Source organism: Aplosporella prunicola (genome assembly GCF_010093885.1).
Source record: "Aplosporella prunicola CBS 121167 unplaced genomic scaffold K452scaffold_3, whole genome shotgun sequence".
NCBI lineage: Eukaryota > Fungi > Ascomycota > Dothideomycetes > Botryosphaeriales > Aplosporellaceae > Aplosporella > Aplosporella prunicola.
Window position 1 is genome coordinate 85,271 of NW_022983531.1, and position 12,923 is coordinate 98,193.

Sequence of the window (12,923 nt, forward strand, 5' to 3'; positions counted from 1 at the left end):
CAAGAGCACGTTCCTGCTAACGCGACGCTTCTCCGCACAGATTCGCAGATGATAGCTATCGGCGACGGCTGCTCGGGCTCGGGCTCGTGGACCCGTGCGACCTGAGCGAGTATACACCGGTGCAGCAGTTCGTGTTGAACTTTGTGGCGCTGGTGAAAGAAGAAGTAGCGGTAGCGGTGAGCGCAGCGATGGAAGAAGTAGAAGAAGCAGTAGTAGCAGCACCAGAGCCAAAGATGGAACAGCAACAACAGCAGCAAAAACAAAGCGGGCTTTTCCGGATCTGGGCCTGGCGGAGAGGGTGAAGAGACGTGATGATGGATGAGCATTGCATACCTATGAGGCGGGATGGACGGGTTGTTTGTTTGTTTTGTGCTTGGTTCCCTGTTTTTTCGCGGATAAGGTTTGGTTTGTTGTGTTGGGTTCTGATGCGATGCGCGTTGGTTTGTCTTCTCCCCTCCTCCTCCTCTTCCTCCCTTCTCCCCGCGGCGGCTTGCACGATCGATCTCTCAAGCTTCTGGTCTGTTTTCTCTGGCTTTGGGCGCTCACCACCGTTGTTGCTCCTGCAGCAGCAGCAGTTTAATCTCGGCGCACTAAGAACAGGGTCTGCAGACAGAGGGAGTTGGTGGGCATCGTCTTCGTCTTCTTCTTCTTCTGCTTCTCAAAGTTTTCGTTCTGCCGAGGCTGCTTCCCATGGCAGCTGACGACCGGGTCTTTTTTCGTCGCGAGTGTTCTCGTTCTCACTCACACTCACACCACCTGGGAGGTTCTATATACCCCTGCATCACACCGAGGCGTTTCGCGCAACACATACACGCGTCTTTTGACTCTTATTTTCCTTTCCTTGTTGCTTTTTTGTTTTTTTCACTTTCCTTTTTGCTTTTGTTGTCATGTCAATAGCCCTGCGTGGGCACTGCCGGTCCTTATCCACACTCACTTACACTCTCTCTCACACTCACTCACTATCTCTATCTCTCTATTTTCCTCTATCTCTTTTTTTGCTTTCATTGTTAATCGTTTCATTGCTTTGGTCTTGTCGCTACTGCGCTCACAACCCCCCCTTATCGGCACCTAATATCCCAACATTGTCCCTTTCTTGGCAACGCAACCGCGCGGCGGGTTTATAGAAACAAAACGGCTTTCTGCTGCGCGCTGGTGGGGGGAGGAGGGAGTGGTGGTTTTAGACTTTTTGTTTGCGTTGTTTGTTTCGTTTCTTCTTTTGCTTTCTCTCTCTCTCTCTCTCCTTATTGCTTTTTAGTATCTTTGCGTCTTTTGCTTTGCTTTGCTTTCTTCGTCGTTACTGCTTGCTTGTTGTAGACACCTAGTCCTGGAGATCTCTTTTGTCCAAGTCGGTCTGACGCGCCTATCAATATAAATATTTCCTTGTCTGAACCGTGATGGGCTTTTTTCGTGCTGTGGGGTTGTACGTGAGGGGTCTCGCACGGTGAAGACGCGTGCCCTTTATCCTGTCTGTCCGTCCGTCCTGAACTCTATCGCCTTTCCCTGCCTCTAACGTTACATTACCGCCGCACCTCCCCCCTATACCACCACCAACACTCCCCATACCTGACCCCACCCCGCATCTCACCCCATCCCATCCCACCGCACAAGCAATCCAGCGCCATCATAACTGCGTAGCCAACTCTTACCTAATTAACGCCTACGCCGCGGAGTATCATATGCCGTAGCTTGACTAAGAAGGGGGGATTAAGGGGGAGAGTATAGGTTTACGGCGCCATTGCTTGTGGTGCTTGTTCATGTTCGTGTTCTCGGTTGGCTGGAGTTGAGCTTGATTTGAGGTGAGCTGAGTTTTATAACAGCAGGATAGCACAACAGAGCAAAACCAGCCAAACCACCAAACCTCGCACCAACAAGCACGCAGCCATCAGTGCCGACGCAGCGTATACATACGGGGATGGTGCGGCGCTCGAAGTACCTTCCTAGATAGGTAGCTGGTTACAATGCGAGACAGTTGGCTGTTGGCTGTTGGCTGTTGCTTGTGTTGGGAGTGATATGGGGGTCTAGACAGGTTGTGAGGGAGGAAGTAGTTAGGTAGGTAGTGTAGACAGGGTGGTGTGGACAGGATAGCTCAGGCCAGGATGTGTGGACGGTTTAGCTGTAGCTGTAGCCGTAACTATAGCTATACATAGGAGTAGAGCTCGCGCGGTGGCTGCCAGTTGAGAAAGGAGAAAGGAAAGGGCGGGATAGGCGCGTTGCTACCCAGCTACGTCCCTACGTCTGTACGTGCGTGGGTGAGCAAGTGTATATTCATATCGAGGGTGGTGGTGGTGGTGGTGCCACCAGTGCGCAGTCGTTGTAGAAGTACCTAAGTGGTGTCACACACGGAAAGTTCCACTCAGTCCCGCCTTCGTATGCTACCCCTAAGTAGGTAGGTAGGTAGGTAGGTAGGGACAGAGGACGTGGGAGAGAGGTCAGCACGCTGACTGACTGACGGTGGTGCAGGTGTGTGTGTGTAGATATATGTATGCATGCTTGTAGGGACTACTAGCTACTACTGCTACTACCAACTTTGATTTCAATTTCAGCTCGCGCGCGCTGGTCTGGGCAGTGACTGCGTTCGTTCCTTCCGTCCGGCAAGCCCTCGCTCACCGGCTCGCTCTGACTTGAGCGCACGACAAACGACCGCGGCAGCCCTTACGCACGCACGCACGCATGCACGCATACCCACATGCCCACTCACTCACACGCTCACTCGCCCCTCACACTTACGCGCGCGCCTAAATCTCCTCCAAATCCTCATCGAGCCCATCATCAAGCGGGGCGAAATCGCCGACCTCGACACGCTCCGGGCGCACAAAGACGCCGCAATTGGGCTTGCAGTCAAAGTAGCGCGTGCCCTTGACGGAGCCGTCGTTCTTGCCCGTCGGCTCGTCCAGCGCAATGCCGATCCAAGGCGCGCCGGCCGTGCCGGGGATGTCGGGCACGGGGCCGATGAAGGCGATGGCGCCGCGGCGGGCGTCGCTGGAGGCGGGGAGGAGCTGGCAGCGTAGGTGTAGCTGGATGCCTAGGAGGGGGGAGGTTAGCTTGGGTTGAGTTGGGTTGGGTTGGGTTGCTTTGGGTCGGGGCAGGGGGGGATTGAGATTGGTGTTGGTTTTTTTGGTGGGGTAGAGTGAGGCGTGGTAGTTGTTGGTTGCAAGCTTTCGCATTCGGGTCCGGCCCGCGCCGCATGGGGTAAATAAAAGGGGGTGAGGGGTCGCAAGGATACCTCGCTCGTGGACCTCGCGCTCGAGCGCCTTGACCTTTTGCTCTTCAAGCGAGCCGGCGTTGGGGTCGAAACGGCCCAGCTTCTGGGCCTTTTTCCAGGCCAGGACGCTGTCGGAGCGGTGCTCGTACTCGTCGGCCGGCATCACGTACTTGTCGACGGCGGAGACATCGGAGAAGTCGGTGCGGGCGGCGGCGGGACGCGTGTCGTGGACCTAGAGAGTAAGATGCATCAATGAGAGAGAACGAAAGAAACAAAGAGAGAGTGAATGAAGCTCAGTGTCAAAGTGCACTGTAGTTGGGATCGCCGGATCGGCGCCAGAACTCAGCAGGTGATCCCTGCAGGCCCCAATTACGCGCGAAAGTCGGCACGCGCCAGGAGTCGAGGCAGGGAGCAGGCGCGGTGGCCGCCGGAGCCGACAACTTACGTAGATCTCGGCATAAGGCTGCAGAGGAAAGGCGGACAGTTGGGCAGCCTCGTCGTCGGTCGCCTCGAGGGCCATGGGCGCCTGCGAGCCGATCCGCAGCGTCAACCGCTGGCACGTGGCCGGCACCCCCGTGATGGGCTCCAGTCGCGTCTTCAACTGCGCCAGGCTCCACGCCGGCGCGACTCGCCGTTCACTGCGCGAGTGGTGCGAGGCCACGACCATGGGCACGTCGGGCGCCGACTGGTGAAGCTGCGACAACGACGACATTGTTGGGGGCGATGATAGGTGTGTGGGGGGCGATCCTGACCGGTGAAGTCGCGCAGGAAAAAAAAAAGGAAACAAATAAATCAAAAATTAATTCAAGTAGTGTATGTATGCAGTGTAGTGTTTATTTGTTGTGGGGTTCACCGAGTTCAGGGGCAGGCGAGCGAGCGAGCGAGAGATTTTTTGCGTGATGTGTGATCCAAGTTGAGAGTGCTGAATCATCCAGCACAATAATTCCATCTCTCACACTCTCCTTCGCGCACCTTGCACCCATCCGTCTGGAGCCCCGTAGATCGCATCTCGTGGCCCGTGAGGCGGTTCGGCCCTATGCAGCACCTCTCCAACCTTTTCTCTCCGCGCGACGCATTGACAGCTGGCGCTCAACGACGACCAGCGTGCCAGGACCTCTCACACCGCTAGCTCGTGACCGTGGGTCGTGGCTGCACGCCTGATTTTCGAAGAAAAAGAAGAAAAGAAAGAAAAAGAACAATGATAACATCACAATGCCAATAGCCGGCCTACGCGCGCCACGGCTTCCACTGGGTCCGCGTTGGGCCTCAATCCGCCTGCTGGATACGCCCGTACGTCCATAGCCCTGATGAAACCCGCCGACTCCCCACTCCCGCGCACATGGCAGAGCCCGCTGCGTCACGCCATGCGTGCGTTGGTTGTTCCCCCCCCCCTCCGCCGCCGCCGCCGTAACGTGTTCCTGAGACGTCCCGCTTCGGCTATGACAATTACTTTATTCACCGCTACTATGTACAAGCTGGGTGGGGTGCAGCGCGGAGAGAAGCATCATGAATGCTTCTGGCATCGGGGACTCCCGGCCGGCAGGAAGGAAGGACCGCGAAAAAAAAAAAAATAAACAAAAAATCTTTTCTACTATGTAGTAAGAGAGAACCAAACATTGAGAATAAAAATAAGGAAAGTAAAAGAAAGTAACACAAAAAAAAAAAAGTAAGGGTTAAAAAGCAAAAAGAAATTTAAATAAAAAAAAAATTAAAAATTAAAAATTAAAAATAAAAATACAATAAAGCCGGATAGAGACAGAGAGAGGGAGAAAGAGAGAAAGACTATGCAGATCTCGTTCGCGCCAGGTCATCGCGCTTGCATCCGAGAAGCCCTACAGTTCCTTCAAGCATCCCTGGAGCAGTTCACCGCCTAAAACGTGCCGCTGACTGGTTGCCTTGAGGCTCGGGTCGTCATCGGTCTCCGGACGAATTCTTTACAGCCGCCGCCGACTGTCTGCCATGACGGGGCCCAACCTCTTTTATCTGCATTTCTGCATGGGATCTTGACAGCCCCAGTGTTTAGACACGTCATCACACGCCTGCCTGCCGGCTGTCTGCCCTATCTTCCTCTATTCTCGGAAACGTGATCGCTGCGTTCAACTCGGGGTCCTGGGTGATCCCGGTAGGTGCTTGCGTTGTGGCGTGCCCGTTATGCATGAACATCGTCGTCACAGCAGTTTGCTGGAGAGACGAAGGGAGCAAATTTTCCGCTCGCCTGGTCGCATGTTCCTTTTTGTGGCCGCCGTGGGCGCGGCTTTGCTTTTCTAGACCATCTCGTCACGATTGGCCGCCGACCACCCCCCCTGCCCCCCCGGCCCCTTGACCTGGTACCTTGGACGGGCAGCGAGTAAGAGGGCAGAAGGGCCTGACATAGACGTCGTTGGTCCTCCACCCCATCCTCGGAACTTTTCGAGCTTGCCCGCTTTTGCCCTCGCCACCCACACGAGTCACTATTTTGGTAGTCTCCTGCTTACCGGTCTCCTGCGCGTCAACTTAGTGTCGTTGCTCATACCTTCCTCGCCAAGGCCAATCCCAACCTATACTTCTCTGTCGCAGCGTCCAAGCCCAGCCGGATCCCGCCTCGAAGCGCCATCGCACGCCAAAGGACCGCTCCCGTTTGGCCAACTCTCCGAGGGCTTTCCCTGTCAAAAGAGACCAGTAGAGTATCGACTCGTTTTCTGAAACCTTTTTTGTGGCCTAGAAGTTCGATATCGCTGCTGTAGTCAGAGAGCCAAGTGACTGCGAACTCGGTCCTCCAGAATAAGAGCTACGTCCCTCGAGACGAAGTAACACCATCGACTCGGGGCATCCGGAACGCTTGTTCTTTTTTGCGAGCTCGAGCTTCCACTTCATTTGAATCTCTCCGTCTCTCTCTCTCTCTCTCCACGAGGAGCCACGTGGACCGTTTGATGGGCTGGTCCTAATTTCAAAAAGAGGCCAGCCTTTCCACTAAGCAAGAAGAAAGAAGCCCTCACCATGGACATCTCACGCCTCCTCGAGTCGCGAGATACGCGAGGCTCAGAATCTCCTCCTGGCAACAGGAGCACGACATCAGCCGGCTCACTCGGTGTAGCATCGACCGGCTCACAAGCTCAGGGGGCGTCGGCGCAGCCTCCGGCCGCCTCGTACGCAACGCCAAGGACGGCGACGGCGACGACAGCGACAACGGCGGCGACGACGACGACGATACCTTCGCCATCTCATCAGGGGCCGAGGCCTCCGCAATGGCAGCTTCAGCCTCCTCCCCAGCAGCTGCCACCTTTGCGGCAATATCCGCAGCAAGAAGAATCGCCCCCTTACGCCCATCACGGCTTCAGGCCCATCTACTCAGGCTTGGCCCCCAACGTGGCCCCTGGCAACCCGCCGGCGCCGGCGATGCCGCAGGCGCACGCTCTGCAGCAAGCGTCGAACAAGCGTTCGGCGTCGCGCGCGTCGCTAGCAGGCGAGTCTTCTTCTGCCATCAAAAAGGAGAAGAAAGGCAAATGGACCAAGGAAGAGGAGGAGATGCTGATTCGCATGCGTGGGAGTGGCATGAAATGGGTCGAGATTTCGGACCGTAACCCAGGCCGCAGCCCGACGGCGTGTCGCCTTCGGTACCAGAACTACACGGAGAAGAAAGAATGGGCCGAGGATGAGAAAGACATGCTGGCGCGCATGTATCATCGGTACGTAGTAGCCAGAAAGGGGATGAGGATGCGATGATGATGATGATGAGTAAGACGCTGACGGATCCGTGCTCGCAGGTTCATGGAAGACATGTGGAAACGCATTGGCAACGAGATGTGCCGGCCGTGGCGATCATGCGAGCGCATGCACTGGCAGCTGGGCGAGGAAGAGATGCTGCGCCGGGCCAACGTGCAATATAGGAGCACGACGGGCGGCGTGGGCGCGACGACCATGGCCAGCACCGAGCCGGCGTCATTCCCGGCCTCGCCGAACCGCGACGCCGACTCCTACCACGCCTACCACGAGCAGCACCACCACCATCACCACCATCACCGCCAGACGCTCGAAGAGGACGACGACCTCGACCAGGAGCGCCACCAACAACACCTCCACCACCACCACCATCACGCCCAGGCGCACCATCACCAACATCAGCAGCACCAACAGCAACAACAACAACAGCAGCAGCAGCAGCAATGGCATAACCCCCAGCCCCCATCCGGCCCCATCCGCAACACGACGCCCCAGCCCCCCGCCCACTCCATCATTGTGCCCCTAACCTCGCCACGCATCAGCCTCAGCAGCGGCAGCAGCAGCACCACAAGCACGCACCCGGCGGCCAGCAGCAGCGGCAACCACGGCGCCAGCAATAAAAACAGCAGCAGCAGCTCGACGGCAGTGCCCGCGCCGCGCACCTACAGCCTAGACCCGACGGCGTCGCTGCTGCCGCTGGGGCTGGCGCCCGCGCACCACCACCACAGCCACGGCCACGGCCACCCGCCCGGCGCGCAGTCCGTCTCGGCTGCCGCGTCGCTGGCTGCGGTGTCGGGGTCGGGCTCGGGGCCGGGGGTCAGCATGACGACGCCGCGGACTGTGCCCGTGCATGCGGGGCTGGCGAGCCCGTTTGGGGGGAGTGGGAGTGCTGGCGAGGGGAGGGAGAGAGGGAGGGTCTTGAGTGCGAGTCCGCCGGAGAGGAGGAGGGGACGGAGGGGCGTTGTTGGTGAGGAGTAGGGTGGGGGTATGTAGATGGTTGGATGGATGGGTGGTTGGAGGGATCAAAGGAGGAGGGGGAGGGATCCGTACGGTACGTGCATGCTTGCTTGCATTTGCATTTGCATTTGGCAGACGACGACCTGAGATGAACGAGCGAACGACTTCATGACCGGCCATGACCTACGACACGACGATGACAAGAACTACGCCTACCTAGCAGCAACAACAACAACAGAGACAGCGAGCGACACGGGAGACGCGGGCGCGGGAAGCGGGCAGAGCGCGCAATTTTTTTTTATTTTTGGACTTGCTTTATCTAGTTTTCTCCTTGCTTGCTTCGTATTCTCATGTATTTTATTTACTTTTTTTCCTCTCTTCTTTCTCTTTGCAGCCTTCGTTTTCGTTTTCGCTTTCTTTTTTCTTGAACCCGTCTTCTCTTTTCTTCTTCTCTTGGAACTTTCTTCTTCTGTTTGACTTTCGTGCTCGCTTCACCGCTCAGCATCACATTCACATTCACGTTCATCATCATCGTTCGACGTTGTTTTTGCTTCTTCTTGTTCGTGTTTGCTGCCTGCGCCTTCTTCTGCTTCTTCTGCGCCCGACACGCTTCGCGACGTCTTGATATGACATGCATGCCATTATGATTTGACCGTTCTTTGTATTATTTAGCACGTTGGCCAGGGATGGCCGTTTTTGCTGGGGTGGGCACAGCTGATGGTGGCGCTTGCGGTGGTGGGGTCAGGGGTGGTGGCGGCGCCGGAGGTGGTGCAGCTTCAGGTGGTACAAGTACATACTGGCTTGAGCAGAGCAGAGCACGAGCTTGGTTGGAAAGAACGTGAGCGGGAGTGCGAGCGTTTGGAGACGAGCAGATGACAGACAGAGTCAGCAGTAGCAATAGCAAAACCCATATCATCCTACCTACTGTACCTCCGGTCTTGGTACTTGGCCGGTATGTAGATACACAGTACATGTACATACACCCAGCGCCAAACAAGCACCACGACGCCCGCGCCAACCTAGGTAGCATCACCGACATGCCCTTCTCTCCGTCATCCACACACATACACACAAACTTCCATACCCATACCCATACCCACCCTACCCTACCCAACCAGCCCCATCCATCCGTCACCGGGCCGGCCCAGCCATCCTGCCATGCTGCCATCCACGCGCCCAGCCATGTCTGCCTGCACCGCACTGACTGTACATACGTATGTAGCATGTATGGTATGTACACAGCCATGACTCCAGCCAATTACCAACCAACCAACCAACCAACCAGCTAACCAGCCAGCTAACCAGCCAACCAGCCATACCAGCCATACCCCAGCCAGCCAGCCCACCCTGCTCTGCGCCCTGCCTTACCGCTGCCTTACCGCCATCTATCCATTGAGCCATGATCCATCCATCCACGGCCAACGTACCCTGCCCACAGCACACAGCACACAGCACCAAACAACCCCACGCACCCACGCGCCCATATGTATGTAGGTAACCAGCCGATCGCTTACCACTCTCACTGATGCCACTAGGTAGGTACCGCCCGCTAGCCCACCGCAAGGCCAAGACCAAGCACATCGCTTGCCCATCGCTTGCGCATCGCAGCGCGCATCATCCTGTCACAGCAGCAACAGCAGCGGCCATCGCGATCTCTGCTTTGGCGATCCCCGCCGCGAGCAACGTAAAGCACGCAAAGCTCGCAAAGCACGTACGCAGGCACCAGGCAGGCACAAGGCAAGCAAACCGAGCCAAGCCAGCCAGCCTAGCCGGCCTCGCAGTCAGTCAGTCCCTGCCGCTTGCTTGCTTGCTTGCCTGCAACCCACACACCCACCCATACCCATACCCATGCCCTGCCCTTGTCGCCGATTGCCATTGGGACCATGGCTAGTCCAGCCCACGTACAGTCCACACCACCCCACATCCCGTCCGAGACTCCCAGTCCCAAGCTCCGTCCGTCCGTCCGTCCGCGGCAGAGGTGCGGCGGGCATTAGCATTAGCAAGCAAGCGAGTAAGCAGGCTCTTGGGCGAGTAAGCAAGCAAGCAAGCAAACAGCCGCAGCCTTTCTCAACCTACCTCCGCAATCCGCACCAAAACGTCATAGGCAGCGTGCAACCCCGCCCATCGCCCATCAGAACAACACCAACACCAACAACCAGCACCAACATCAACCAGCCCCAAACCCAGCCCCGAACGCAAGTCCAAACCCACGCCCACCGAAAGCACAGGGCGCCGGTGGCTGGCTGGCTGGCAAGTCCAAGCACCTACCCACGCACGCACGGTGTGGCTCGCCAGCGCGCCGGGCTCGGCAGCGGCACTCGCAAAACCAAAGACCAAAGCTCTCGCCAGCGCGCGCCTCTGGCGCCCGCCCTTTCGTGATCGGCGCCCGGGGGGGGGCCACCTGCGCCTGCGCGCCCCACCCCACCCACGACCGACCGACGATGGCCATGATGGAAGAGCCCGTACGGCCACGTGAGCAAGCAAGCTCGGGCGTGCTTATCCGTGCCCACGCCCACTGCAGGTGCAGGGTGGGTTAGTGCGTGCGAGGCTGCGAGGCTGCGCTTAATGAATGGGGCTGGCGGCTGGCTGGTTGGCTTGGTCTTTGTCGACGTCGTTGTCGGTGTCGTCGTCTTTCCATGTGGTTGTGATGTGAGGGGGCGCGCTGCTTGGGGCGGGGTGGGTACGGAGAGGGATAGGGCTGGGCTGGGAATCGGAATTGGACTGGGAATGCTGCTACCTTTGGGTATAGGTATGGTGTTGTGGTTGACGCAGACAGACAGACAGATAGACAGATAAACGGTAGCGCGTCGCGTCGCAGCAGCCAAGTCAATCACTCGGATTTGCGCGTGCTCTGCATGCTCATCAAGACGCGCCCACACAACAACAAACAACAATACACAGACACACACACACAGAACCTCACCTCACCAAGCACTCACTCAGCACCTTCATTCCTCCATCCCACCCCAAAGCAAAGCAAAGCAACACAAGCCCGCGCCCGCGCTCGCGCCCAGCCCACGCGCACGCCCACTCCTACGACAGACGGGCAACAAAACTCTTTCCAACCACGCGCCCACGCGCCGACCCGCGCCCGACGTAATAATAGCACCGACGACCGCGCGACGGCGTCTTTATGTAAGCAAGCGAGAAAAAACCCCTAGTTATGCCCTCCGTACCCGAACAAGTCCGAGCTCAAGCTCCAGCAGCTCCCTGGCGCGTGCCGTCATGGCATACCTACCACGCTGCCTACGCGCTAGGTACTAGGTACTAGGTGCCTAACCTACTACGTACGAGGTGCTACGTATGGCGGTGATGGTTAATATCGCGACGACGGTGCTGGCAATGCCGCAATGGCGTTGTCTTCCGCATGCCATGCCATGGCCAGGCGCTTGCTAGCTAATGCTGCCTGACGGCGCGGTGCCCGGTGCCTGACTAGTTTACTCCGTACGTCTGACTTCACTGAATGACCGACAACGACGACGTCGACGTCGATAGCCGCGCCAACCACCCACCGTCGGGTCCGTCTTCGTTGTAACTAACTAAGGTACCTAGCTAAGGTGCCAGCCGCCCGCAACCGCTACCCAGCCTCCACTAGAGTAGAGTACTTGCCCAGCCGCGCTGGCAATGGCATGGCAATGGCAATCAATGGCCGCGTCGGTTGTCGTGGTCATGATGGTGGTGATGGTGGTGCGCGTTCCTACAGCAGTGTACATACATACTGTACATACATACGTCCTGCGTGACTTGTGCGAGACTCCAATGTATGTACCTCTGTACACACGCACACCTCAACACCCACCGCTACGATGAGTACGTATGTACACACAACAAGCCATGACCGGCGCTGCTGCTACTGCTGCTATGTAGACAGATAAGTATGTAAAGCATTCAAACAACCGACTATCGACTGACCACCGTACCTCCATCCCTCTCCATAGTCCATACCACAGCACAGCACCCAACCCAACCAACTCGCCGTATCCCAGCAGCAGTACCCGCCCTGGGCGTATTAGGCACGAGAAACCAGCCAAGCCAAAGCCAAAGCCAGGGCATCCCTCCCCTCCCCTCCTCCCTCTCCCTGTCTCGCTCCATCCCACCCTCAGGCTCTCTGCACCAATCCAATCCCAATGGCGCGCGTCCTGTCCTCTAGCCTCAAGTCGCAAGCTGCAACCTAAGAGCCGGACCGGCAACGGCAACGGCAACGGCAACGGCAACGGCGGCGGCGGCGGCGGCGAGGCTTCTTCCTTCGCGCCCGCCACGTCTGCTCTAGAGTAAGTAGGCGCCACTGGCTCCTAGCTAGCGAGCGGGCGGCGGCACCGGCGGCGGCGGCGGGAAGGATGATGCTACTCTTGGTGATGCTGATGATGATGGAACCCCGAACCTGGGTGGCCAGGACGTGACGACGACGACGACATCGGCATGGCATGGCCATCGACATCGCCAACGGGCAGCCAACCTGCGCCAACGCCAACGCTCAGATCCCCACGCCAACGACGCAAGCAGCAAGCAAGCAGAGCGCACAGCCCGATCGCTCGCCACCCCTCCCCCACTCGGAGACGACGACGACGACGACAACCTGCTTGCTTGCTTGCTTTGCCTGCCTGCCTGCCTGTTGTCATTGACTGCTGCGCCCCCCCCAAAAAAAAATCCCCGAGAGCCCAGACCTAGACCCAGCCCTAGACTCAGACCCATAGATCCAAGCCAGCAACCAAAAAACAACGCCCCCTGCCCCCCGCTGAAAAGAAAAAAAAAAATCCAACCCGTCCACATGCCCAATCCGGTCGATCGCTCCACACCCAGCGCACCACGTCAGCGGCCGCGCTCGCGCTCGCGCTCGCGCCAAGCCTAGTTACTCGTCCTGCTGCTGCGCCTGCGCCTGCTCCTCGTCCTGTTGCTCCTCCCCTCCGGCCGGGACCTCGCAGCCCTGGGCGAAGAAGGCGCGTGCCGGTACGTCCGTCTCGTTGGAGATGCTGTAAAAGTTGCCTATTTGGGAGCGCGCGTACGTTAGTCTCGGGATCTCATTGGCAACCAATAAAGCAAAAAGAAAGAAAGAAAGAAGGCAAAA

The 12,923-nt window shown here is 57.7% G+C and overlaps 4 protein-coding genes across 4 annotated transcripts; 3 read left to right on the forward strand and 1 right to left on the reverse strand.

The window, feature by feature from the left end:
- Positions 1–182: 182 nt before the first annotated feature.
- Positions 183–794, forward strand: K452DRAFT_102784 (uncharacterized protein). Its single transcript, XM_033534922.1, has one exon. It carries the CDS (start codon positions 312–314, stop codon positions 699–701), a length of 390 nt encoding a protein of 129 aa, XP_033401605.1. The 5' UTR covers positions 183–311; the 3' UTR covers positions 702–794.
- A 1,941-nt stretch (positions 795–2,735) lies between these two features.
- K452DRAFT_220012 (uncharacterized protein) lies at positions 2,736–3,914 on the reverse strand (the record flags this gene model as incomplete). Its single annotated transcript, XM_033536445.1, has 3 exons — positions 2,736–3,022; positions 3,224–3,434; positions 3,648–3,914. 3 exons carry the CDS (start codon positions 3,912–3,914, stop codon positions 2,736–2,738), a joined length of 765 nt encoding a protein of 254 aa, XP_033401606.1.
- A 2,756-nt stretch (positions 3,915–6,670) lies between these two features.
- Positions 6,671–7,311, forward strand: K452DRAFT_242298 (uncharacterized protein; the record flags this gene model as incomplete). The annotated part of the gene is made up of 2 exons (XM_033537860.1): positions 6,671–6,867; positions 6,946–7,311. Coding segments are annotated over exons 1-2 (525 nt in total), but the record flags the coding sequence as incomplete, so codon positions are not given.
- A 2,368-nt stretch (positions 7,312–9,679) lies between these two features.
- On the forward strand, positions 9,680–10,683 carry K452DRAFT_283192 (uncharacterized protein). Its single transcript, XM_033539731.1, has 2 exons — positions 9,680–9,880; positions 9,935–10,683. The coding sequence occupies exons 1-2, from the start codon at positions 9,707–9,709 to the stop codon at positions 10,235–10,237; spliced, it is 477 nt and encodes a 158-aa protein (XP_033401608.1). The 5' UTR covers positions 9,680–9,706; the 3' UTR covers positions 10,238–10,683.
- Positions 10,684–12,923: the final 2,240 nt, after the last annotated feature.